The 27,334-nt window shown below is 30.9% G+C and overlaps 2 protein-coding genes across 2 annotated transcripts in view; both read right to left on the bottom strand.

Annotated features, from left to right (window-relative positions):
- Positions 1 to 16,231, bottom strand: part of LOC143226956 (dynein beta chain, ciliary-like) — a 53,761-nt gene extending 37,530 nt beyond the window's left edge. The window contains exons 1-7 of the mRNA XM_076458510.1: positions 15,997 to 16,231; positions 12,695 to 12,939; positions 10,554 to 10,709; positions 7,053 to 7,226; positions 6,397 to 6,654; positions 2,009 to 2,401; positions 866 to 1,471 (exon numbers count right to left, since the gene is read on the bottom strand). Coding sequence (XP_076314625.1) covers positions 866 to 1,471; positions 2,009 to 2,401; positions 6,397 to 6,654; positions 7,053 to 7,226; positions 10,554 to 10,709; positions 12,695 to 12,939; positions 15,997 to 16,213 — 2,049 coding nt within the window. The 5' untranslated portion in view covers positions 16,214 to 16,231. The remainder of the gene's footprint in view (positions 1 to 865; positions 1,472 to 2,008; positions 2,402 to 6,396; positions 6,655 to 7,052; positions 7,227 to 10,553; positions 10,710 to 12,694; positions 12,940 to 15,996) is intronic.
- Positions 16,232 to 17,874: 1,643 nt separating this feature from the next.
- Positions 17,875 to 27,334, bottom strand: LOC143226955 (dynein beta chain, ciliary-like). Its single transcript, XM_076458509.1, has 6 exons — positions 27,111 to 27,334; positions 22,417 to 22,584; positions 22,018 to 22,134; positions 20,838 to 21,103; positions 20,228 to 20,296; positions 17,875 to 18,016 (listed from the first exon to the last, which is right to left on the bottom strand). The coding sequence occupies exons 1-6, from the start codon at positions 27,213 to 27,215 to the stop codon at positions 17,875 to 17,877; spliced, it is 867 nt and encodes a 288-aa protein (XP_076314624.1). The 5' UTR covers positions 27,216 to 27,334.

Here is a 27,334-nt window from a genome sequence, read left to right as displayed (position 1 = left end):
AACTATACATAAAAAGGTTGAATTAGGCCTAGCAGATTCTACAGAAGAGGTGTGGGAAAGCACGACAAAACTGGCTGGAGGTAAAAAGGTCTTCAAAATCCTCATCATCATGAACAGCCTGTTCAGGAGGAAATTGACCAGTACCAGAAAAAAAACAAGGTTACCTGATGGATAAAGGTAGAAAATTTCTCACCTTAAACTGTGAAAATTACTCAGATAAAGAATAGCTTAGGTAAGTTTGCATACAAAACTATAAAACTGAAAAACAATAGTAAAATGCAGAAATAATCTTTCCAGTTCAAATGATATTAATAAAAAAAGCACAAATAGAACACAACAAAACATGTCTTGAATGTAGCACTACCAAACAAGGAGTGATATTTCAGTAGAACTGAATAAAGGGATTCACATGGTATCTTGCACTCCTTTTGGTGGACAGATGTTTCATAATGATATGCATACAAGAATAATTTAAACCACACTGATCATGGGATATGTGGCAGCTCATGGCTATTAGTATGTGAAAATATTTTTTGCATATAGAGGGCAACACTGAACAAGAATAACTAGTTATATTTATGAGAGAAGATAAACTATCATATCAGAAATTATGTTGTATCAATATCACATATCCACACATTATGTTCTATCACACATCAAATATTACATTATGTTTCACCATGTCACACGTTAGATATCAAAACAATAAATTATATGACTTACCAGATAATATATCTACTTTCTGTGATATTGATATAAATAATGCTCCATGATGAATCTAGTTTTAGTGATTTTAAAAAATGATAACAAACATAAAGTCACTATTTTCACACAAGTTAAAATCTTGTACCTTCTATCTGCTTACCTTTGTTGCTTGCATTAACTGAAGCCAATGTCGGTCTCGAATTGCAGAATTCTGCAGCTCGCTTACGGCTCTTAATGAAGTCAGCATATTTTTTACAGTAGCTTCCATCTGACAGTAAGCATCCCATGCTCTCATCTCTTTGTCAAGACCACGAATTTCTTTTGTAAACTTCTTACACTCCATTTCCATCTCTTCAACATTTATATCTGTCCAAGGGGTCTTCTTCCACTCACCAATGCTGTTCTGTATGACATGAATATAATCCCACAGCTGCTTCAAAAGACGCACTTCTCGACGACACTGTTGTAACTGCTTAAACTCGGGAACATTCACTTCAAACAGTGCAGCTGACTCTTGAAGCCCATACATTTCCTGCTCCATAGAAAGGACATCTTGATGAAGTTGGTCTAAAATAGTATATGGTTTGAAACAGCCAAATTGAAAAGCCTCTCCAATGCGGAATTCATCTCTGAACTCGTGTTGTTTAACATCAAATGTAGCAGACCGGTGTCTTACAGCAACAGCTTCATTGGTAATCAGGGGAGAAATCTGCTGCTTGACATTAGTTGCAATTTTCTTGGTATTGTTCCATTTCTCAGGAAGTTCCTATTTACATATATATGATAGGTACTGTCTCAAGTTCATTAAGTTGCTATAAATATACAAAACTTAAATAAATTCTATCTTTTATTTCATTTTTAATAAAATCAGTGATCTAAAATATTTGAGCATGTCATCAAGTTATCAAAAATATAACATTTCTACCTGCAAAATTAAAATATCAGTAGCATAGAAAATCTCACTACCCATGAAGATCATGGACTAAACGTTTTATGTACAGACATGACATATAGGAATTGTGTTATGAAACTGATTAGTTTTAAATATATAATAAGTCAAACAAGTTACATATCAGCAAAGAAGGTCTACAATGATTCTTACAGAAGTATTGAATATTTTGCCTGTGATACGATGTATTGTATTTAGTTGGTCAAATATGCCTGTCCCAATGCCTTTTTTATATATATATATATACAGCCTATTACATAAACAGTAACATTTATATTAAGTTCCAACTTATGTATGAGTTATGAGCCGTCTTGTAGTTTTTTCTGTTACTAAAAGATTACAAAACACACTAACTTGTAACTGCCGGTGCACATTCTCAGGCATTTCTTGTCCATACATTTTCAAAAGCACTACTGTTTCATGTAGAGGTTCAAACATATTGTCAGTAATTATTTGTTGTTCTCTTACGGCCTTGAGATGACCCATTACGGAAACCAGTTCATTATAATTTCCTTCTTCTATAGGTTTTGTTAATCCTATGTCTGTTCCAGCAATAAAAGTTTCCAGATTAGCCAGACTAGTCTGACCATGATCAATCAAATGTTGCTTGAACATAAGGCTCCATTTCTTTATAGTGTTAAGTAAAGCTTGTTTACAAGGCCGAAGATCAATTTGAAGCCAGTTGTCAATAACACTGACATCTTCTATAGCTTGTACTTCCTCATAAACCTTTTCATAATCATCTATCTAAAAATAAGAGTGTAACATCTAGTCCTAAGTACAACAATTATAGATCATTTATCACAACAATAGCAACTCATTGTTGCTGGAATTACTGAAAGAACAACCCACAAACAAACAGCCAGGCACTTCACACATTTGTTACCTATTAATGTAATGTGTGAAATTCTATGAATGAATGAATATAATTAAGGCATTCTGGTTGGTTTAGATTTTTAAAATTTTTTTGGAAGAGCTGAGTATCAATAGTAACGATGAAAACAATTTCTAAATTGATAAATAATATCATAGAAAAAAATATATCACTGAAGTAAAAAAATCTGTAGTCAATCAAATCAAGAGAAAACTCTAAACGTATTCCCTACAAACTGAACCTAAGAAAGCTACTGAAATAGTAGGTATCTTAGAATTATAAATAAACTTTATAAACGTATTCCCTATAAACTGAACCTAAGAAAGCTACTGAAATAGTAGGTATGTTAGAATTATAAATAAACTTTATAAACGTATTCCCTATAAACTGAACCTAAGAAAGCTACTGAAATAGTAGGTATGTTAGAATTATAAATAAACTTTATAAACGTATTCCCTATAAACTGAACCTAAGAAAGCTACAGTAATAGTAGGTATGTTAGAATTATAAATAAACTTTATAAACGTATTCCCTATAAACTGAACCTAAGAAAGCTACTGAAATAGTAGGTATGTTAGAATTATAAATAAACTTTATAAACGTATTCCCTATAAACTGAACCTAAGAAAGCTACTGAAATAGTAGGTATGTTAGAATTATAAATAAACTTTATAAACGTATTCCCTATAAACTGAACCTAAGAAAGCTACTGAAATAGTAGGTATGTTAGAATTATAAATAAACTTTATAAACGTATTCCTATAAACTGAACCTAAGAAAGCTACTGAAATAGTAGGTATGTTAGAATTATAAATAAACTTTATAAACGTATTCCTATAAACTGAACCTAAGAAAGCTACAGTAATAGTAGGTATGTTAGAATTATAAATAAACTTTATAAACGTATTCCCTATAAACTGAACCTAAGAAAGCTACTGAAATAGTAGGTACGTTAGAATTATAAATAAACTTTATAAACGTATTCCCTATAAACTGAACCTAAGAAAGCTACTGAAATAGTAGGTATGTTAGAATTATAAATAAACTTTATAAATGTATTCCCTATAAACTGAACCTAAGAAAGCTACAGTAATAGTAGGTATGTTAGAATTATAAATAAACTTTATAAACGTATTCCCTATAAACTGAACCTAAGAAAGCTACAGTAATAGTAGGTATGTTAGAATTATAAATTTTTCTTCATGTTTAATATCAATATAACTAGATATTATTGACATGGTTCAAAAAGTATGTGTATTTATCTAATTTTAATGTTTTGTAAGTAACTTTAATAAGCAGAAAATGAAAAATGTACACTCAACCATTTTTGCTTTTGATTCATATTAAAGGATTAAAACAAGTTTAATTAAGCTCGGAAATTAAAGTTTTTAAATGTAATAACACTTACCTCCACTGACAGTATAACTATTCTTCAACATTGGCTTTGACAAACTAATCATTGGTCTTGCATGCTCCAATCTTTTATACCCTCACTTAAACACCCTTGACAATATTCCAAACTTCTCCTCCATCCTCAATACTCCCTCTATTCCAGAACTGTATATAAGCACTTCACTTGGATAATGTAATCCCTTTTTCAAGACCTACACCAGCTCTCAGTAGGGAGACAGTGTCAGTGGAGGCAAGTGTTATTGAAAATCCATTTTCAGTTTAGGGATATGTTAACTAATGAAACATTTATACCATCTGCTAACAATACACTACAGTTCCACACTGAGAAAGTAGAGGGTCTGGTGTGGGCATGATACATACAGGAAGCATCTGCACAGAACAGTGATGTAACAAGATAAAGTGGTACAGAAGAGAAGGAACCACACAACATCCAGAACAGGTATGATTTTTACCTGGAACTGAGTTTCAGTATCAAGAGTGGGATAGTACATGAATAATCATTATAGGCTAGTCCCAACCAGCTAGTCCAGGTCCCACAACTTGAGGTTGGATTTAAGGGGATCTTGGTCCCTATATCCCATGTTGGTGGTCAGAGCTATTGCAGTGCAATGGAAAAGAGATGTAAATTTTTGATTTGGATCCCGATCTGTAGCCATGGAGTGATGCATTTCACACAACTAGAATCACAATAAGAAAGTAAGCAACACCAAAGTGGACAAACGTTTTCCTCCACCTGCAGAAGTCCAGAAGACAACAACCCAGACAGAATCATGCATGTCGTACTCAATGAAAGGAACAGAGCTCATTCAGTCTGGGATTTTAAACAATCATCCTCACTACCAAGTCATGAGTACAAAGAGAACTCTACTTACCCTTGGAATTATGGAAGGGCAGTGGAACCTTTGCTCAACCAAGAACTTAGAAGGGACCACTTTGTGTTTGGAATTATGAGTAAATAGTGGATTTCTTTCCATCAACAACATTGATCAAATACAAGGGCCATGCACCCCCCAATCAGATAGTTTCATGTCAAATCTGAAATGGAATTATGAATAGGCTCCCACAGAGGCTTGTACCTCTCCAACTAACATCTGGGAAAAATATCCAGGGACTTAAGTAGAAAGGCCCCCAACTTTGCCCTCTTCTCCAAAAATATAGGAATACACCCTAACATGCAAGAGGAAAAGTCACTGTCACCATCCCAATGATTGTAAACTATGTGTGTTAAGGACTCCCTAGCTCCACCAGTAGAATGTGCCCTGGGTAAAAGTGCAACAGGTGAACCAAGTTCCTTAAATTATTTAAAGCACACTGACCTTGATTTATTCAATCTGATAATTGGCAGGAACAGGCAGAATCCTCCTCAGCTTTACTCATGATAGTCCATGAGTAGTAGTCCACTATAATATATTAATACTATGTACCTAGAGAGTTTTAAGAAACACTTCATTTCTACAGAGCCTATTGCAGCCAGAAGTTAGAATAATCAAATCAGATGCTTGTTTGGAATTGGACTGAAAGAATCACACCTGTCTAGGTTGTACTCTCCACAAAGTGAGATTCTGTGAAAGGGACAAGACACCTCTCCTTATAACCCAGATGTTATGAGGATGTGCATAACTTCCAGAAGAAAGCTACTCAAGCATGTAAAAAATATGAGAGAAATGCACTGGGACAAGTTTCAATGTTGTCATGTAAAAAGTCACCCTCTTAATAAATGAAAAGGCCAGCATAAAAGAAAAAAGTTGAACCTGCTGAAATGTAACTCAGAAAATACCTCACCTGTAAAGACCAAAATATTAAAAATGGATATTTTGAAATCCACTTCTTAAGGCTTCTGGTCGACTTGTATTATGACAATATTTCTGCTTTCTATGTTTCAGGTATAACCTTTACTTTTTTCTTTTGATGTAAGTGTACAATAGATAATTTCTTTAACATTTTTAAATCACAGCTACCTGAGATAGCACTTCAGTATTTATATTTTTATGAATATAAGACAGTTGAATATTTCACTTTTGTTCAAACATTATACTTATATTACTTTAAACATTTATCAAATTAATAAAATTTAAGCTTTATTACTGCAGTACATTAGTTACAAGCTACAAATTTGTAATATTACAGTCTGTCAATAATATTACAAGGAAAATCTTTTACACTTTTAAAACACCTGTGTAATCTTTTTTGTAATTACCTGCAGATCAAGACTTTATTCTTGCAGACATCGTGAACAGGAGACGTGATAAAAAAAAAACTTCTTTGTTAATGTTTTCACAAATACTGCTGTTAAGAAGATTCAGATAAAAATAGAAACTGTTCCAAAATATAAATTTTTAATCTATGTCTTCAGAATTAAAACCAAAAATATGTAACAATTATTACAAACAAAGACCATTGTTAATTTAATATCTAGTTACTATTTTTAGCAAATAGGGTATTGCAGTATATTCACCTGTTCCTTGAACTGCTCAAGCTTTGGGGGGACTAGTTCAGGTTCAGTACTACCATCAGATGCTTGAGTAATCTCTGAGAGTGATGTGTTTCCATACATTAGAAAGTGTTTCATAAACTCATGCCTATCCTCTATCCATAGATAAGAATAAGATGCAAAGGAGTTACGAAACTCTATGGCCTTCTCCGAAGCTGTCTGTACCCTCTCTATTACTTCTTGTTTCATCTCGACAAGTTCATTTATGTTCTCCATTTCTTCCTTTTAGTTCAAAATTACAGCTCATATAAATTTATATTCTCCATTTCTTTCTGTGTTTTATTCACTGATAAATTCATGCTGTGTATACTTCCATTTCAAGTGTAAAATAATCAACTATTTTTTACTATTATAATACATGTATTTAAATTATTGAGACAATCTCAAAAAACACATAATACAAATATAAAAACACTACTGATATCACACAATACACTAAAACTTCTTTCTCAATGTATGTTTGCTTCTGGTTTAAATAAAAAAAACATTGACTTTATATACAACAGTAAAAATATATAATAATTCAAAAGGCAAGTCACATTTATCAGAGAATATTTACTCAAAAGAAACATGAATGAAAATGTAATCAAATGAACCTAAACAAATGTGATTAAACCAACCAGATAATTTTCATCATCTCCTCCAGACAAACGTGAAATCAGTGTAGAAAGGTTAAACAAGTCATTTATAAGCTCAAGTATGAAGTCACAGAATCCACCTTGTTCAAAATGTAAAGGTGGCTTGAAAACAAGGTCATCTTCCCAAAGTTCCAAGCGAACTTCAAACAAGGGAGCCTAATTTTTTTAATAAAACAAAATGATAATTAAGCTCAAAAATATAAATATAACATTTATAAAGCAGTCAGACCCTTTGTAGCATGTTTCTATAACATTTATAAAGCAGTCAGACCCTTTGTAGCATGTTTCTATAACATTCATAAAGCAGTCAGACCCTTTGTAGCATGTTTCTATAACATTTATAAAGCAGTCAGACCCTTTGTAGCATGTTTCTATAACATTTATAAAGCAGTCAGACCCTTTGTAGCACGTTTCTATAATATTTATAAAGCAGTCAGACCCTTTGTAGCATGTTTCTATAACATTCATAAAGCAGTCAGACCCTTTGTAGCATGTTTCTATAACATTTATAAAGCAGTCAGACCCTTTGTAGCACGTTTCTATAACATTTATAAAGCAGTCAGACTCTTTGTAGCACGTTCCTATAATATTTATAAAGCAGTCAGACCCTTTGTAGCACGTTTCTATAATATTTATAAAGCAGTCAGTCCCTTTGTAGCACGTTTCTATAACATTTATAAAGCAGTCAGACCCTTTGTAGCACGTTTCTATAACATTTATAAAGCAGTCAGTCCCTTTGTAGCAAGTTTCTATAACATTTATAAAATAGTCAGACCCTTTGTAGCAAGTTTCTATAACAGATATAAAATAGTCAGTCCCTTTGTAGCACGTTTCTATAACATTTATAAAATAGTCAGTCCCTTTGTAGCATGTTTCTATAACATTTATGAAATATTCAGACCCTTTATAGCAAGTTTCTATAACATTTATAAAATAGTCAGTCCCTTTGTAGCACGTTTCTATAACATTTATAAAGCAGTCAGACCCTTTGTAGCAAGTTTCTATAACATTTATAAAGCAGTCAGTCCCTTTGTAGCACATTTCTATAACATTTATAAAATAGTCAGACCCTTTGTAGCAAGTTTCTATAACATTTATAAAGCAGTCAGTCCCTTTGTAGCACGTTTCTATAATATTTAAGAAGCAGTCAGACCCTTTGTAGCATGTTTCTATAACATTTATAAAATAGTCAGACCCTTTGTAGCAAGTTTCTATAACATTTATAAAGCAGTCAGTCCCTTTGTAGCACGTTTCTATAATATTTATAAAGCAGTCAGTCCTTTTGTAGCAAGTTTCTATAACATTTATAAAATAGTCAGTCCTTTTGTAGCAAGTTTCTTTAACATTTATAAAATAGTCAGACCCTTTGTAGCATGTTTCTAGAAAATTGATACAATGTATACATTACAAAAAGCTAACAAAAATCAAATACGATAATGTATCTACTTAAATTTCATGGAAAATTAAATGTTCTTGCAATTAATATAAGGTGACCAATAACACTGGTGATGAACATAATGTAAGCAGAAATACAACTTCTTGTGGGTTAAATGATATCAAGTTTAAATATATAACAGTATTCTAAGTGAATTTAAACACTAGTCACTGAGCAAAACAAAGTGAATCTCAGAGCCATATGATGTCACTAGAGATAAACACAACAGTCTAGAGTGTCATGCTAAACTAGCCCTTGTATCACTGTCACCTTGAATAAATATGTTGATAAGAACATCATAAATCAAAACAATAAAACATGACAATTCACTAACAAAACAATTGTAAATAAATAAACAAAGTACTGAAGGAAGAATATATAAAAACAGTAATTTAATAGTTTGCAAAAATAGCAAACTCTTAAACTTCTACAAAACAATATAACATAACATAATGTTTCGGAGCAGTGTGAGACCTATTGATCCATCTTAGCTGTCCCATCCTTTGAACTGTTAATAAAAAAAATTAACAAATAATCTTAAAATCAGCCCTTATCATTCATTCAGTTATCAAACCTTCCCTTAAACTCACTTACATTTACTGCCTCTAGAACATCTGAAAGCAACTCTTTCTTAGAAAAAAGAAAAATTTAGTTACAGATGACTCCTACCCAAAATTTACATATGTAACCTCCAGTCCTACTGTTAAATATACTGTTACTTTTATTTACAACCTTAAACACCTCAATCAGATCACCCCTATCTCTTTTACCTTCAAGAGAAAATAATTTGAGAGATTTCTGCCTCTCCTCATTGTTTAGTATCATTAGTATCTTTAATATTACATGTGTAGTGTCAATAGTATCTTCAATATTACATGTGTAGTATCATCAGTATGTTCAATATTACTTCTGTAGTATCATTAGTATCTTCAATATTACATGTGTAGTATCATTAGTATCTTCAATATTACATGTGTAGTGTCATTAGTATCTTCAATATTACATGTGTAGTATCATTGGTATCGTCAATATTACATGTGTAGTATCACTGGTATCTTCAATATTACATGTGTAGTATCATTAGTATCTTCAATATTACTTGTGCAGTATCATTAGTATCTTCAATATCACATGTGTAGTATCATTAGTATCTTCAATATTACATGTGTAGTATAATTAGTATCTTCAATATTACATGTGTAGTATCATTAGTATCTTCAATATCACATGTGTAGTATCATTAGTATCTTCAATATTACATGTGTAGTATAATTAGTATCTTCAATATTACATGTGTAGTATCATTAGTATCTTCAATATTACTTCTGTAGTGTCATTAGTATCTTCAATATTACATGTGTAGCATCATTAGTATCTTCAATATTACATGTGTAGCATCATTAGTATCTTCAATATTACTTGTGCAGTATCATTAGTATCTTCAATATCACATGTGTAGTATCATTAGTATCTTCAATATTACATGTGTAGTATCATTAGTATCTTCAATATTACTTCTGTAGTGTCATTAGTATCTTCAATATTACATGTGTAGCATCATTAGTATCTTCAATATTACATGTGTAGCATCATTAGTATCTTCAATATTACTTCTGTAGTGTCATTAATATCTTCAATATTACATGTACAGTATCATTAGTATCTTCAATATTACTTCTGTAGTGTCATTAGTATCTTCAATATTACATGTGTAGTATCATTAGTATCTTCAATATTACATGTGTAGTATCATTAGTATCTTCAATATTACATGTGTAGTATCATTAGTATCTTCAATATTACATGTGTAGTATCATTAGTATCTTCAATATTACTTCTGTAGTGTCATTAGTATCTTCAATATTACATGTGTATTATCATTAGTATCTTCAATATTACATGTGTAGTATCATTAGTATCTTCAATATTACATTGTAGTATCAAATTCAGCTAAAGCACTTATCTAAACCTGATTTCCAATAAAGACATAAGTATTGCTGAAAACTAAAATATTATTTAATTCAGAGATCATACAAAACAGTAATTACCTGTTGTTTAGCCTTGGGGTCAGTGTTCTCCAGAAAGTAACTCAAACTACAGTAAACAGTTTTGAAAAATCCTGTTCGAACAATGTCATCAACATATTCCACATAACTATCCCAATGTGATGAAGGAAGTTCAACTTGTAACAATGTCTGGTTCACCTGCAAAATTCAACAATAAATGTAAACATAAATTTTTGAAGAGAATATATTTTTCAGAAATGGTTCATATGTGAAATTAAAATATTCATTTTAAGTAAATTTTAAAATTAACAATCAGCATTTGCTTTAACTGGTTTTACAGTGTGGATTTCTACAATGTATTCAGAGATTTGTGAATTATTATCCCACACATTGACAGTTTCAATTGAAACAGTGTTTAAAATGTACAGAATTTAATTATTATATACATAACGTTTAAAACAATGATTTTAAAGAGTTTTACTTTTGAAACACTCAAGCTCACAAATGAATGAACAAATGTAAGTTCATGATAACAAGAAACCCACTTGAAGTAAAAGTGTATTCTCAAGATGGTTGGTATGTGTATTAAAACTTTAATTAAAATAAAGTGTGGAACAATATTTCAACCTTCTTAGGTCATTATCAGGTTAAAAAATGTAAGGTTTACTATTTTCTAATTTCTTTTGACACATACACTAATATCTAAGCAAGTGCAATTCCCTATTTTTTCTTGTTTTCTAATACAATTTAAACTTATAGAGTACCCCTTAACTGATTTCTCCTCCTAATTAAGTTTTATAAATATTTAATAAGAGCATGTATTTCCAGTAGACTGAGACAGATAATTAAGTTTTATAAATATTTAATAAGAGCATGTATTTCCAGTAGACTGAGACAGATAATTAAGTTTTATAAATATTTAATAAGAGCATGTATTTCCAGTAGACTGAGACAGATAATTAAGTTTTATAAATATTTAATAAGAGCATGTATTTCCAGTAGACTGAGACAGATAATTAAGTTTTATAAATATTTAATAAGAGCATGTATTTCCAGTAGACTGAGACAGATAATTAAGTTTTATAAATATTTAATAAGAGCATGTATTTCCAGTAGACTGAGACAGATAATCTGCCATTTTTTATTGTTGTTATATTTAAAAATTTAATACGATCACTGTGACAGACGTTATGTTTTTATGACTTTCATAAAATTAATATGATACTTGACATAGTAAGCCACTAGGACTTACTGGACTTGATTTAGCCAAAGTAACCTTTCATAAGAGAATGGAGGAATAAACCTTCTGTATGCAACTAGTCACTGTGTAAGTAAACTACAGAAACTCTTGTGATGGAAAACACTGGCAAAGCAGTGTAGGTCATTAAACCTCACATTTGAATCTCACAACAGTGGTTTTCTTCTTTTTTATTATATTTAAAAACAACGGTGTGTTAAAATGATGCTTAAAACTCACAAACATTTTAAAATTTTCTAAGATTGTTATAAGTATTGCAAAATACATGCCAAAATTAAAGCCATATGATACTTTTGTTTCTAATATATCTGAAAATAATTTCAAAACAATGTTACTTCTTGCCTAAATACCTATATAACTCATTAAGAATCCTTCTACATTATTAATATGCTAATTACGAAGTTAACATAAACTGGTTCTATTAACATATTTAGTTTCTCTGAGATATACTGCAGGTTTATCAGTGACAAATTTTATCTGTATAATTATGAACATAATTTTAAATACAGTAATTTTCAAAAACATATCTACATATCTAAATAATAACATTTATTAAGGTAGTCTGTAAAGTTGAACCCAGTAAGTGTCTTAACTTTTACATACATCAGGAGTACACAGCAGAGCCCAGGAAGTGTCTTAGTTGTTACATATGCTATGTGTACACAGCAGAGCCCAGGAAGTGTCTTAGTTATTACATATGCGATGTGTACAGAGCAGACAGAGCCCAGGAAGTGTCTTAGTTTGATATTATTTTAGAAACATAGAAAATGATGTAATTAAAACTAAAACACAAATGGTTATAGCTACATTGTTTAGTTTGAAGCTTTTTTGTTACATGATTACAAATTTCAGCAACACACACACATAGACTTGTTAAACAATAAGTGAGTTTCTTTAATATTTTAAATAACTCTTGGAAACAAACCTTGAGAAGTTCGTGAATTTTTTTGCCCACATTTATAATTTCATTCCTGGAACATTCTAGTCTTTCATATCTGTCATCTAGTCCGAGCAAGGCATCTCTCTTTCCATCCTTTCTTTCATATAAAGGCTTCTTACTCCAAGATAGCATTAACTGACTAATAATGCTTAAGTTAGACTTGGATGTACAAACTCTCTCTTTAAGGTCTTTCACAATATCTCTGATTTCTTCAATGTATTTCCATACCCCTAATTGGAAACAGATTCAGAAATAAAAGTTTAAAAGAATTATTACTGTATATAAAAAACGTGCTCACACCAGCATATATACATTTTTTTCACCCTTGTTATGCTCTACTTTACTCAATTACATAATAAAATTTCCAAGACAAAATAGAAAAAAAAACGTTTCTGAACATTTTGACACACAGTCTTACACTTAAAACATAATTGTAATAGTTGTTTGTTTTGACAAAAGTTACACAATAGATTATCCCCAAATACTAGCATTATATTTACTGAAACTTACCAGTGAACCATAAAACAAATGTTACCAATAACAGCAAATACTTATGAAATTGAAACTTATAATAACTATATTTAAAACCAAATATTTGCCTCCTATACTGAAAGCTAACATATAACCTGTAATCAGAATAATTTACTAATAACTAATATTCTCCATGATTAATGGACAAAGTGAATTATGCTTGACACACAAGTTGTAAATTATAAAATCACTTACACAGTATAAATCATAAGATTTAAAGTAACACTTAAAGTCTACAACCATAAATATAGATTAAATAAACTTAGGAATGTTTCTGTTATTTGTTAGACATTTTTCTCTTTGTCAACGTCCAAATTACCTTTCAATATATTTACTTTTAAAAATTATAAAATGTCATGATAAAACTGAAATTATACCTTATTTCCAGCTGTATTACTAGCGAGCAGGTAGGATTACTTGGTTCATATAACATTACTTACAAGCTGGTACAGTAAGTGGTTCTTCTTACATTAGTAACAGCATGTCAGAGTAACTGGTTCATTGTACATCATTAATAAGTTGGTAGAGTAACTGGTTTATGGTATATTGTTAACAAGATAGCAAAGTCACTAGTTAATGGTACATTACTAACAAGCTGGTAAGATAACTTGTGAGTAATGTTGTATGAACTAACATTACTAACAAACTAGTAAAGTAACTGGTTTATATAACATTACCAACAAACTGGTAAAGCAACTGGTTTATATAACATTACTAACAAACTGGTAAAGTAACTGGTTTATATAACATTACTAACAAACTGGTAAAGTAACTGGTTTATATAACATTACTAACAAACTGGTAAAGTAACTGGTTTATATAACATTACTAACAAACTGGTAAAGTAACTGGTTTATATAACATTACTAACGAACTGGTAAAGTAACTGGTTTATATAACATTACTACCTAACTGGTAAAGTAACTGGTTTATATAACATTACTAACAAACTGGTAAAGTAACTGGTTTATATAACATTACTAACAAACTGGTAAACTAACTGGTTTATATAACTTTAATAACAAGCTGGTAGGATAACTGGTTCACATAACTCTACTAACAAGCTGGTAGAATAACTGGTTCATGGTACATTATTAACAGTAGAGTAACAGGTTCATGGTCATTATTAATGGCAGAGTAACTGGTTCATGGTACATTACTGACAAGATGGCAGAGTAACTAGTTCAAGGTACATTATTAACAAATTGGTAAGATAACTGGTTCATGGTGCATTATTAACAAGTTGGTAGAGCAACTGGTTCATGGTACATTATTAACAAGATGGTAGAGCAACTGGTTAAAGGTGCATTATTAACAAGATGGCAGAATAACTGGTTAAAGGTACATTACTAACAAGATGGCAGAATAACTGGTTAAAGGTACATTACTAACAAGTTGGTAGAGCAACTGGTTCGTAGTACATTATTAACAAGATGGCAGAGTAACTGGCTCATGATACATTATTAACAAGATGGCAGAGTAACTGGCTCATGATACATTATTAACAAGATGGCAGAATAACTGGTTAAATGTACATTACTAACAAGATGATAGAGTAACTGGTTCAAGGTACATTATTAACAAGTTGGTAAGATAATTGGTTCATGGTGCATTATTAACAAGTTGGTAGAGTAACTGGTTCATGGTACATTATTAACAAGATGACAGAATAACTGGTTAAAGGTACATTACTAACAAGATGGTGGAGTAACTGGTTCATGGTACATTATTAAAAAGTGGTTAGAGCAACTGGTTCATGGTACATTATTAATGGCAGAGTAACTTGTTCATGGTACATTACTAACAAGATGGCAGAGTAACTTGTTCATGTTACATTATTAACAGAATGGCAGAGCATCTGGTTCATGGTACACTATTAAAAAGATGGCATAGTAACTGGTTCATGATACATTATTAACAAACTGGTAGAGTAACTAGTTCATGGTACATTATTAACAAGTTGGTAAAGCAACTGGTTCATGATACATTATTAACAAGATGGAAGAGTAACTGGTTCATGGTACATTATTAACAAGTTGGTAGAGCAACTGGTTCATGGTACATTATTAACAAGTTCATAAAGTAACTGGTTCATGGTACATTATTAACAAGTTTGTAAGGTAACTGGTTAAAGGTACCTTACTAACAAGTTGGTAAAGCAACTGGTTCATGGTACATTACTAACAAGATGGTAGAGCAACTGGTTCAAAGTACATTAATAACAAGTTGGTAGAGCAACTTGTTCATGGTACATTATTAACAAGTGGGTAAAGCAACTGGTTCATGGTACATTTTAAACAAACTGGTAGAGTAACTGGTTCATGGTACATTATTAACAAGTTTGTAGAGTAACTGGTTAAAGGTACCTTACTAACGAGATGGTAGAGTAACTGGTTCAAGGTACATTACTAACAATATGGTAGAGCAACTGGTTCATGGTATGTACATTATTAACAAGTTTGTAGAGTAACTGGTTAAAGGTACCTTACTAACGAGATGGTATAGTAACTGGTTCAAGGTACATTACTAACAATATGGTAAAGCAACTGGTTCATGGTATGTACATTATTAACAAGTTGGTAGAGTAACTGGTTCATGGTACATTATTAACAAACTGGTAGAGCAACATGTTCATGGTAAATTACACTGTATTTTAAGGTTTTCATTCAACAGCATCATTCAATCTGGTATTCAATGATAAAGCAGAGTTATTTCATACTATCATATCTACTTTATTGTCAAACAACAAATCTCACCTTCACTAGTCCATGTGAGAGTGACTTCTGCTTTTTGCAAGTATTCATCTACTTCATCCAACTGATGAGCCATCAGAGGAGCTTCTACACTACTTAAGGACTCTCTAACAAGGTTATACCATCCAACTATTTGGTCCAATGTTGCTGTGTATTCAGAGTAAGTCTCAGTTTGACCATAAATAACATCTGCACTTTGTGGTACATCAATCCCTTCCATGTTCTTCAGATACTTCACTTCTCGTAATACAGCAGCCAACTGTAAACCAAAACATTAATATAAAAGAGGTGAGTACACAAAGGGAAAACCAAAGACAATGGACATAAGAAGAATGAGGATAGGATATCAACCAAAATACATTTATCTTAACAAAACATGATTTACAAAACTTACATTACACATGTAGACTTTAAATGAAAAAAACATTTATTCAAAATATTTCTTGATTAAAACTTTCAAATAAAGTGGAAAAATGGAACTGATAAATGAATGTTATTACTGTATTACATTTGATACCCAATTTAAAAAAATCTATATTTAAAGATATGAATATAACATTCTGTAAAAATAGCAAGTGTTAGCTGTAGACCATGTGAATGTTAACGGATACAACACTTTATATATTCAACAAACTAATCAAGTTATTGATATTTTCAGGCTGTTTTTATTCCAAAAACTTCATAAAACCAAATTCTTTTGGCAAGTTCACCTTTTAAAAGCACTATGGTTTTATGAAGTTTGTCTTAATGTGACTACAAGCTGTTTTATCTTATATTTTTTTGTTGTCATAAACATTCCATTGTTCATCACACTGAGAAAATAAAGGTTATTTGATTGGTATGTTTTACTATTAAATAAAATATTGTATTAATTCATTCCATTTCTTTAATAATATATATTTATATATTGCAATTTCTCATATTCCATATTGATATCAACTTCAATCCATCAATTTTTGTATATATTCTGAATGTTTAATCTGAAAAGAAAACTTATTAAGAACAAAAATACTTCATGTTGTGAGGGAATTTCCTCAAAAATGAGATTCCATCTGTCAAATGATGAAAAGAGTATTTTGAAGATAGAAACATGAATGTATCAAGTGAGAGAGATGTATTTGAGTATATATTTTCAGTTTATCCTTTATTTCCTTTGCTCTAGTGATATTATATACAAGCATGATTTCATTGTACCATGATTTGAATTAAATATTTCTCCTTTGTTACCTCTTATACAAATGTAAACTGTCAAAAAGCAGTCACTTCAGTGGTGTTTTTTTCTTGCATTCAGTTAAATGACAAGGAACAGTAGCATCCAGCAGAAAAATATATATTGTTGTCATTTTGTGTTAGATATAACACATGGCAGCATGAGCTATAAATTTACATATATATAATTGATTCATGGTGAATTCTTAATAATTTAATAATGTAATGGTAAAATTAAAGGTGAAGGAATATATCAAAGCCTTTCCTAAAAAAATATACGGCGTGATTATTAAGATATACATAATCAAAAGGAACAATTTATAAAGAAACCTTCAATAATTATAAGAAACAGGTGAGTTAAAAGTTTCCTATACTGAAATTGTATTTTCAATAGATACTTACCATGGTCTTAGAGTAACTCACTGGAAGATATTACCACTATGTGGCACCACTAGTAGTATCAGCCTCCATTAAAATTTATTAAGTTAAAACATATATTTAAGTAAATTATCTGGTGATCATTGTTTATTCAAGTTTTTATATTTTATTACTAAAATAATTAAAGAACAGGAAAACAAATGCTATACTGAGAACCTTCAAAAACTGTTATTGCTTCAAAACATATTGTTGGTTCTTCATATCTCAGCTAATCAAAGCATTTTAGCAATTCATTTAAACAACACTGACCTGAGGATCAAAGTTAACATAAATTTGCATGGTCTCGGAGTCTCGTGTGATAAGAGGATACTGAAGCTTAGCCTCTGTAACTTTGCCAACATTTTCAGCCCACTCTCTGTAGATGTTTTTCTCATAACTTCAATTAGAGGAATATAATTCAAAGTAATATCATGTTATATACATATATATATATACACACAACACTCTGTCCTTACAAGATTTACACATAAACAAATGATATAACTGACACTGTAGATTCACACATAGCTTGATTAAAAACAATAAAACTAAATTATCTCCTCTGTCACTCAAAATGTGAGCTTTGGTAAAGATCTCAGTCTGTTATTTGACTTATTACTAGATTTGGTTACACAACTAACAATCTTTATTCTTAAAACACTTACACATAAAGGTTAGTTATAATGAGTAAAAATATTAAACTAAACAATGATCATTTCTAGCAAAAAACTTTCATGTAAAAAACAATTAAACACAGTAAGTATTTTCAGTGACATGTTTTAATGTAAAAAAAATTAATTCAGTAACAAGTGTTCAAATAAGCTTTGGTTCATGGTGTTAGGAAAACACACAGATTTTAACTCTTATTTCAAATAAGCTTTGGTTCATGGTGTTAGGAAAACACACAGATTTTAACTCTTATTTCAAATAAGCTTTGGTTCATGGTGTTAGGAAAACACACAGATTTTAACTCTTATTTCAAATAAGCTTTGGTTCATGGTACTAGAAAAACACACAGATTTTAACTCTTATTTCAAATAAGCTTTGGTTCACGGTGTTAGGAAAACACACAGATTTTAACTCTTATTTCAAATAAGCTTTGGTTCATAGTGTTAGGAAAACACACATATTTTAACTCTTATTTCAAATAAGCTTTGGTTCATGGTGTTAGGAAAACACACATATTTTAACTCTTATTTCAAATAAGCTTTGGTTCATGGTACTAGAAAAACACACAGATTTTAACTCTTATTTCAAATAAGCTTTGGTTCACGGTGTTAGAAAACACACAGATTTTAACTCTTATTTCAAATAAGCTTTGGTTCATAGTGTTAGGAAAACACATATTTTAACTCTTATTTCAAATAAGCTTTGGTTCACGGTGTTAGGAAAACACACAGATTTTAACTCTTATTTCAAATAAGCTTTGGTTCATGGTGTTAGGAAAACACACATATTTTAACTCTTATTTCAAATAAGCTTTGGTTCATGGTACTAGAAAAACACACAGATTTTAACTCTTATTTCAAATAAGCTTTGGTTCATGGTGTTAGGAAAACACACAGATTTTAACTCTTATTTCAAATAAACTTTGGTTCACGGTGTTAGGAAAACACACAGATTTTAACTCTTATTTCAAATAAGCTTTGGTTCACGGTGTTAGGAAAACACACAGATTTTAACTCTTATTTCAAATAAACTTTGGTTCATGGTGTTAGGAAAACACACATATTTTAACTCTTATTTCAAATAAGCTTTGGTTCATGGTACTAGAAAACACACAGATTTTAACTCTTTTCAAATAAGCTTTGGTTCACGGTGTTAGGAAAACACACAGATTTTAACTCTTATTTCAAATAAGCTTTGGTTCATAGTGTTAGGAAAACACACATATTTTAACTCTTATTTCAAATAAGCTTTGGTTCACGGTGTTAGGTACACACACAGAACTACCACCTTTCCAAAGCACTCTGGTTATAAGATTTTAATAATTGAATACCTGGACTTCTTGAACTTACATGTTGTTTTTTTACATCATTGAGTAAATAGTTATATAAATTCCTACAGGTATGAGTCTTTAATAAAAAGCAGTATGTATAATAATTGTATTTATCGTCATTTTAAATCATTTTCTATACATAAATAATTCTGTCTTTCAATAGAAGTATATGAAATGTTTGACCAACTAGTCTCTAGTTCAAAAGACAGTTTCTGATTTTCAATACAATACATCTAGTAAGGTACAGTTATAAGATCGTTTTCTTCAAATAATTCATATAACATGGAGCTAAATAAGTGTACTTACTTCAAGTCTTACACTAACTACTTGTAAGTTTCATCATTCATACTTTTATATTTACTAACAATAACTGTCCTTTATCTAAAGTTGAAAAGCAGTCAAACTAGGAAAACAAAAAATCAAATACAAACACATAGACCATTGGTAACTTACTTTTAAAATGTCAGGTAGCACAATTGAACATTATAAACAACTAATATCTATGTATAAGTACTGTAAAAAAAGATTAAATATAACCATAAATGTCTATTATTCAGTTAACTTAGAAAATTTGATACTTTTGTACACAAAAGTAAATACAAAACTTACTTGGTTAACAAATCCGACATCTCATTAAACTTCTTAAAGAGGTATTCTATGTGTTCATCTTGCTTTATACTGAAATTATTTTTCAAACACAATTGGTATGATTAATATACTGTAATAGGGTAAATAGAGCACCTGAGATACAAAGTTTAGTTACTTCTATTTGATTCTTTAGTCCATCTTCACAAATTTAAAGTACAAACCTTGAAATATTCACAGTTTAGGCTTCTGTGTACTTGTCAACAACTAATGTATGCTAATATTGTGACAGTACAGAACAATGTACATCTACTATATAACATTCTAAAAACAACTACTGAATATGTTTCACATTATGTTTACTTCTAGTCAGTTTATAAATGTTAAACATCATAATAAAAATACAAAGAAAAGAATGTTTCAGAAACTCCTGGTTGTATATTTCATTTGGTGAAGTTCTAATTCAACCAAGTATGCAGTATAACACAACATTTCTTGAAAATTAATGAGATAACATTAGAGTTTATTTTCAAATGTTTAATGCATCAAATAAAGTAAGTCATCTGCCAATCTACAGAGGTTTAAATCATACCAAACTGTTTTAAACACACAAATAAAACAAAATGACACTCACATGTTTTCAAACTGCTTGAACTCGAAAATCAAACTTGAAATACGACAACCAAGTTCACGAATCCATCTTATGGTGCCAGCAACTGGTGGCATATTTTTGTGTACACTTGCTTTGCCATTTAACGATATATTCTCTAACTGTTGATCATATATCTTCTTCACCATGTCCACTTCTTCTTCCAATAACTGAACAATTCGTGAATGATATGGTGCAAAATCTTGTTTTATAACAGGCCTCTCTAACAAAGATCCAAACATCTGCAGAAGCTGGAACACAATCAATGGAATACAAGACAAAATGTAAGTTCATCAGAAACTACTGTAGATGCCAAAACAATTTGTAATAAGAAAAAGTGCTGAATTACTGTTTTCCTTTTAGCCCAGTTTACTGACAAAATACAATATGTTATCAGTACCAAACATTAAGTTGTATCTCTTTTGCTTTTATTATTACTACTACACCCTACTTAAAACTACTGTTTGAAACAACTATTGTTGTTTTGTTCAGCAATTTCAAGTACCAGAAAAGAAAATATGTTAACATTTGTTAGTGAGAAAGAGAAATACAAAAAATACCATTAATACCAAATAAACAGAGTAATCAACCATTGTTCATGATATCACTAACTTACTGGTGATATATGTTTAATCAGTTGTTGTTGTTCACGATGCTACTAACTTACTACTGATATATATTTATATGAAATCTCCAGATTACTATGAAACTCTAACATGTTTAAAAGCTATAACTATGATAAAATTACATACAAATTACCTTATATTTTATATATATATATATATACCTTATATTTATAATATATATATATTTACCTTATATTATATATATATATATATATATATATATATATACCTTATATTTATAATATATATATATATACACCTTATATTTATGAGATGAAAACATTTCATTAAAGGTCTAAATGGGACACTGAAACATAATATAAAAGACATACAGTTTCACCTACTGTAGTTCAACAACAACTAACTTAGATCTTATGATAATAATGCATAACACAATCCATACTTAACTGAAAATTAAAATAAGAAAGACAGTTATCTGTTTATAACTTTGATCAAACACATACAATTTAATGACTATTCATAATTCTGTTTATCATTATTTTCAAAAATACAAACTTATGAAAATTACAAGTTAGTACTTTGAAAATTGCTTCAATACTGGTACAGTCTTCAAAACTGAGACAAACTATTGCACCAAGTCTCTGATCCAAGTCATGGATCTTCTCTTTGAAGTCCTTGTAATGTTGAACAAATTCCTGAGATATTTAAAACAAAACAAATACTGATTATTTTATATCCTGCCTACATCTTTTATCATATCAAAAATAAAACACACAGAACGTACTTTAGGGATAAAAAATACTGTAGTTCTTTGTAAAAAGAGATATTTTGTAGGACGTGTAACATGACAAATCTTCTCAAATTGGTGTAATAATAGAAATATAACACAATTTATGTTCATACAGATTTAAACAACTAGATCACCATTTATTCTTATCACAGAAAACACAAATCAACTGAATATCAGTGATGCTCACCTCAGAAGCTGGATCCAGGGCATTGTAAGTTTTGCTAGCAAATGATCCATAAAGTTCAAAAAATTCCTGATAAATATTTGTCACCTGAACACCATAAATACGGCCACGAACACCACCTATCTCTACTTTTTCTAGCTTGAAAAATTCCTGAGAAGTCTCAAAAAACTCCTTTACAAAAAACAAATTATTAATTTATGAATATTAAGCATTAAAAACGAATTTAAATTATGCAATTATTGTTACCCATTTTACTTCACAATCTGAAGTCTACAATAAACACAGATTTTCAATATAAACTAAATTAACAAATAACATATGATCTAAAGAACTAGTCTTCTGAAAACATGACACACATGTGTGATTTGTGTTTGTTTTATAAATAAATGTGTAACATGAATTAGATCACGGGTACGTTTGACAATAATTGCTGTCACTCAATACATAATTTGATCAAATTAATAAATCTCAAATTAAATGGTTAGTACTGAAAACAACTTATAATCCTATTGTTAGACCAGGATTATTGTCAAATCATTGATGAAGTCATTTACAAAGAATTTAGAATCATTTATGGTACCAAAGATGGCATGATAATATCAAGTTTTCTTAAAGATGGCATCATAATGTCCACTTTTCTTGAAGATGGCATGATAATATCCATTTTTCATAAAGATGGCATGATAATGTCCACTTTTCTTAAAGATAGCATGATAATATCCAGTTTTCTTAAAGATGGCATGATAATGTCCACTTTTCTTAAAGATGGCATGATCATATCCAGTTTTCTTAAAGATGGCATGATGATATCGTTTTCTTAAAGATGGCATGATCATATCCAGTTTTCTTAAAGATGGCATGATAATGTCCAGTTTTCTTAAAGATGGCATGATAATATCCAGTTTTCTTAAAGAGAGCATGATAATATCCAGTTTCCTTAAAGATGGCATGATAATATCCAGTTTTCTTAAAGATGGCATGATAATATCCACTTTTCTTAAAGATGGCATGATAATATCCAGTTTCCTTAAAGATGGCATGATAATATCCATTTTTCTTAAAGATATCATGATAATATCCAGTTTTCTTAAAGATGGCATGATAATATCCAGTTTTCTTAAAGATGGCATGATAATGTCCACTTTTCTTAAAGATGGCATGATAATATCCAGTTTTCTTAAAGATAGCATGATAATGTCCAGTTTTCTTAAAGATGGCATGAAAATATCCAGTTTTCTTAAAGATGGCATGATAATGTCCAGTTTTCTTAAAGATGGCATGATAATATCCAGTTTTCTTAAAGATGGCATGATAATGTCCAGTTTTCTTAAAGATGGCATGATAATGTCCAGTTTTCTTAAAGATGGCATGATAATGTCCAGTTTTCTTAAAGATGGCATGATAATATCCAGTTTTCTTAAAGATGGCATGATAATGTCCAGTTTTCTTAAAGATGGCATGATAATATCCAGTTTTCTTAAAGATGGCATGATAATATCCAGTTTTCTTAAAGATGGCATGATAATATCCAGTTTTCTTAAAGATAGCATGATAATATCCAGTTTTCTTAAAGATGGCATGATAATGTCCAGTTTTCTTAAAGATGGCATGATAATATCCAGAGTCCTTAAAGATGGCATGATAATATCCAGTTTTCTTAAAGATGGCATGATAATATCCAGTTTTCTTAAAGATAGCATGATAATATCCAGTTTTCTTAAAGATGGCATGATAATATCCAGTTTTCTTAAAGATAGCATGATAATATCCAGTTTCCTTAAAGATAGCATGATAATGTCCATTTTTCTTTGTAAATCAGTCCAGGTACTTTTTTGACTTACAAGATATTTGGATTAACTCTACAATAACTGAATAAAGTAAATTCAAAGATAATTCTCCAATGATGATTCAGTGATATCATAAGTGTCCTCGTTTATCCACCATTAGAAATAGTTCCCTAAAAGCTGGGAATTATGGGAAAAAATATTCTATAATCATCACAGGCCTTTCACCAGTACCAGTGATCGTGAAAAAAAAAAGACTTTATTTTTTATTTTCCACACATCACTGTATACTATGAATAAGTTACCACTGTGAGGATGAACTGGTTAGCAGTTGTTGTTGTTTTTACCTCAGCTCTATAAAACAGTTTTGTCCATCCCACTCTGCAGACACACTGAATCACCTGTAAAATGCTTCAGTAAAGGAACTGAGAACATTCTTGAGAAAACCATTCAGCAACTGTAAAACTAAAACTTACTGTAAACACTCCTTAACAAGGAAAAGTGATGTCTCATAAAGCTTACTTGGAGCAGTTTAATATCAATAGATTAGTATTATAAGTTTGCTTTAAGAAAAAAATAAACTTCAAAAGTTATAACTTAGTGTTCCAGTGGCAGCATCAGGATATTTTCTTTGGGGGGGAGGCTGAGGTAAACTGTGGAGGAGCTTCCCAAAATGCCATCAATATAAAGTATAGATACTCTGATTAAAAATTCATTATTACAAATTAGAAATAATATGTTTATGCATATATGTAAAAGAGGAAGCTCACCTAAATTCCACCCAAGGTAATACATAATAATAAAGAAAATCAAGATTAGCTTAGATTGAACATTTAATATACCATTAGGAGTAAAGCTACAAATCAAAATAAATATAACATAAAGACATAGTTTACATTGGAGAAATGAATTATCCCATGTGAAGTTAATACACTCTGAAGAAACGTAAGGCTAACTATCTTTCACCATGTTGTGTTTATAGTCAATATTACTTCAAAACAATGCACCTGTTCTGGTGATTGGCAGCAAATGTGTCTATAACAGTATCAATATCGAGTTGTTTTGCCCTCCTGAGTTTACTGATATGACAGCAAGGTTGCTGGTACGGTTGTTACCACTGCTGTTTCACAAGTATGTCTTGAGAAGCTTCAAACATGAGAAACTTCTCTCACAGGCAGCTGAAGTGATAGGCAGGGTCACAGCGATGCATACAAGTTTGTGGAGATCCATGAAGGCATCTTTGTTTGGCTCCAGCATGCTTGAAAGTTCCAGTGGTGTGGATACTTCCTGCCCCTTGTCTGGCAATTAGCCAGTTCAACTGGTGGACCTCCACTGTCCTCTGCCACACCATAGTTTGCTGCCATTCCTAAGAGTGCTTGCTTGTCCAGAAATGTGGAGTGTTTGGGGTTCAATGCAATTGCACCCATCAGAACACTGCAGGCATCAGAGGAGAATCTTCTATTCAGCTCATTGAACATCCTGTCAATGATGGCATAGAAGATGTGTCTCCTGGCATCCGAACATATCCGTGAAATACTGTTAGAGAAAGTGTTTATCTTTAACCATATAGCACAAGTACTTAATTAGAAGGTAGTGATAATGTAAAATTACAGGGCTAATTAGGGAACACAAACACAGCTTTGATAGGGCATGTTGATAAACTGTGGGCAGCTAATGGGAGCGAGCGGGGGGGAGGGGGTGGCATGCAGCTGGCATCTGGATCTCGATTAGGCTAAGCCGATCGTTAGCCGTACACAGAGTGTACACCATGGTCAGCAGCTCGGTGATCATATGCTTAAGGCGTTCGAGGCAGAAATAGCTCACTCAAACAAACCAAACCTGCAGCCTGGATACTGAATGGTCATAGTAACAATAAAACAAAATGTCTAAATTTCAGTTGACCTTCGCAGAAAGGCTGGTTTATTCACATTATTCATACAGGTCAAACTGTGATTGTGATATTGTTCTTATTATCATAAGTGTGACCTGTTACAATAATGTAACTACTACATTACATTAAATTAGGCACTTCTAAATAGCCCAATGACAATTTCAAAATTCATTCTAGAATTGTTTAGAAATATTATTTGGTTAGTTAACATGTAAGGTTATTATGTAATCATAAGTATAACATTAATTGGATTGTAAGTCACAATTTTAAGTGTATGCTACAATCATCAGTACGATATTGGATGGCTGATACACAATGCAAAATGATCTCACAGAGAACACAACACCGGCTAAGTGCTTCATAGTTTTGACCTATACACAATCCACTTATATATTCATGCTATGTTTTACTTTCAATAAAAGATAAATGAAATTAATGGGTAAATACCTGTGAAACCTTTGGTTTATCAAGTAAAATCCCTGATGATCTGTTGTTACTTGAAATCAACGTGGTTGTCTAATCTTCATCAAAGCTCAAGATAGAATGGCATTACACAGTGAGCGGTAATACAGCGCATGAGTTTCAGTGCATTCAGTACGTTGCTATAGGACGCATGACACATACTTCCGTCTTAATGAAGAGACTGAGTTCTACAGATCTATGTCTCTTTGATGTTAATTGTTAAGCAACAACGACAATTGTGTTTTCCATATTTTATGAATATATGTAGGTAACAATACTTGGGGGGCTCAAGCCTCCCCTTGGTGCCACCACTGTAGTGTACTATATTTCTTAACTTATATCTAATCTTCACTAAAGGTTCTCTCTTTAATCTGTACTTTTATGCTATTTGTTCTTATAAATGTTTTTTACCATTACTAAACTTATGACCCCAATACACCACTTAAAACTATCTACAGTATGATGAAACAGTAAATAATTTTTTTGTAAAAACCAAATAACAACCATTATTTCCATCATATACTGATACAAAAATATATGAAGAGAATGTTTCAACCCACCTTGATAACATTTAATCTGGCCACGAAGAGATTGAACCTTTCAAATATTCTTCTATCAAGAAAGGCCCAACTACTCACTTTAACATTAGTTAAATACTGCGACATATTTGTCTGGTAGTCATGGTGTACATGTAGAAAATGAATCAAAATTTTTAAAGATGTATTCACTTTCTCAAGGCTTTCCTCCAACTCTGACTTAAATATATTACTTGGATCAAGATAGT

This window comes from Tachypleus tridentatus, chromosome 9 (assembly GCF_004210375.1).
Source record: "Tachypleus tridentatus isolate NWPU-2018 chromosome 9, ASM421037v1, whole genome shotgun sequence".
Lineage (NCBI taxonomy): Eukaryota > Metazoa > Arthropoda > Merostomata > Xiphosura > Limulidae > Tachypleus > Tachypleus tridentatus.
This window is presented reverse-complemented; position numbering and strand designations above follow the sequence as displayed.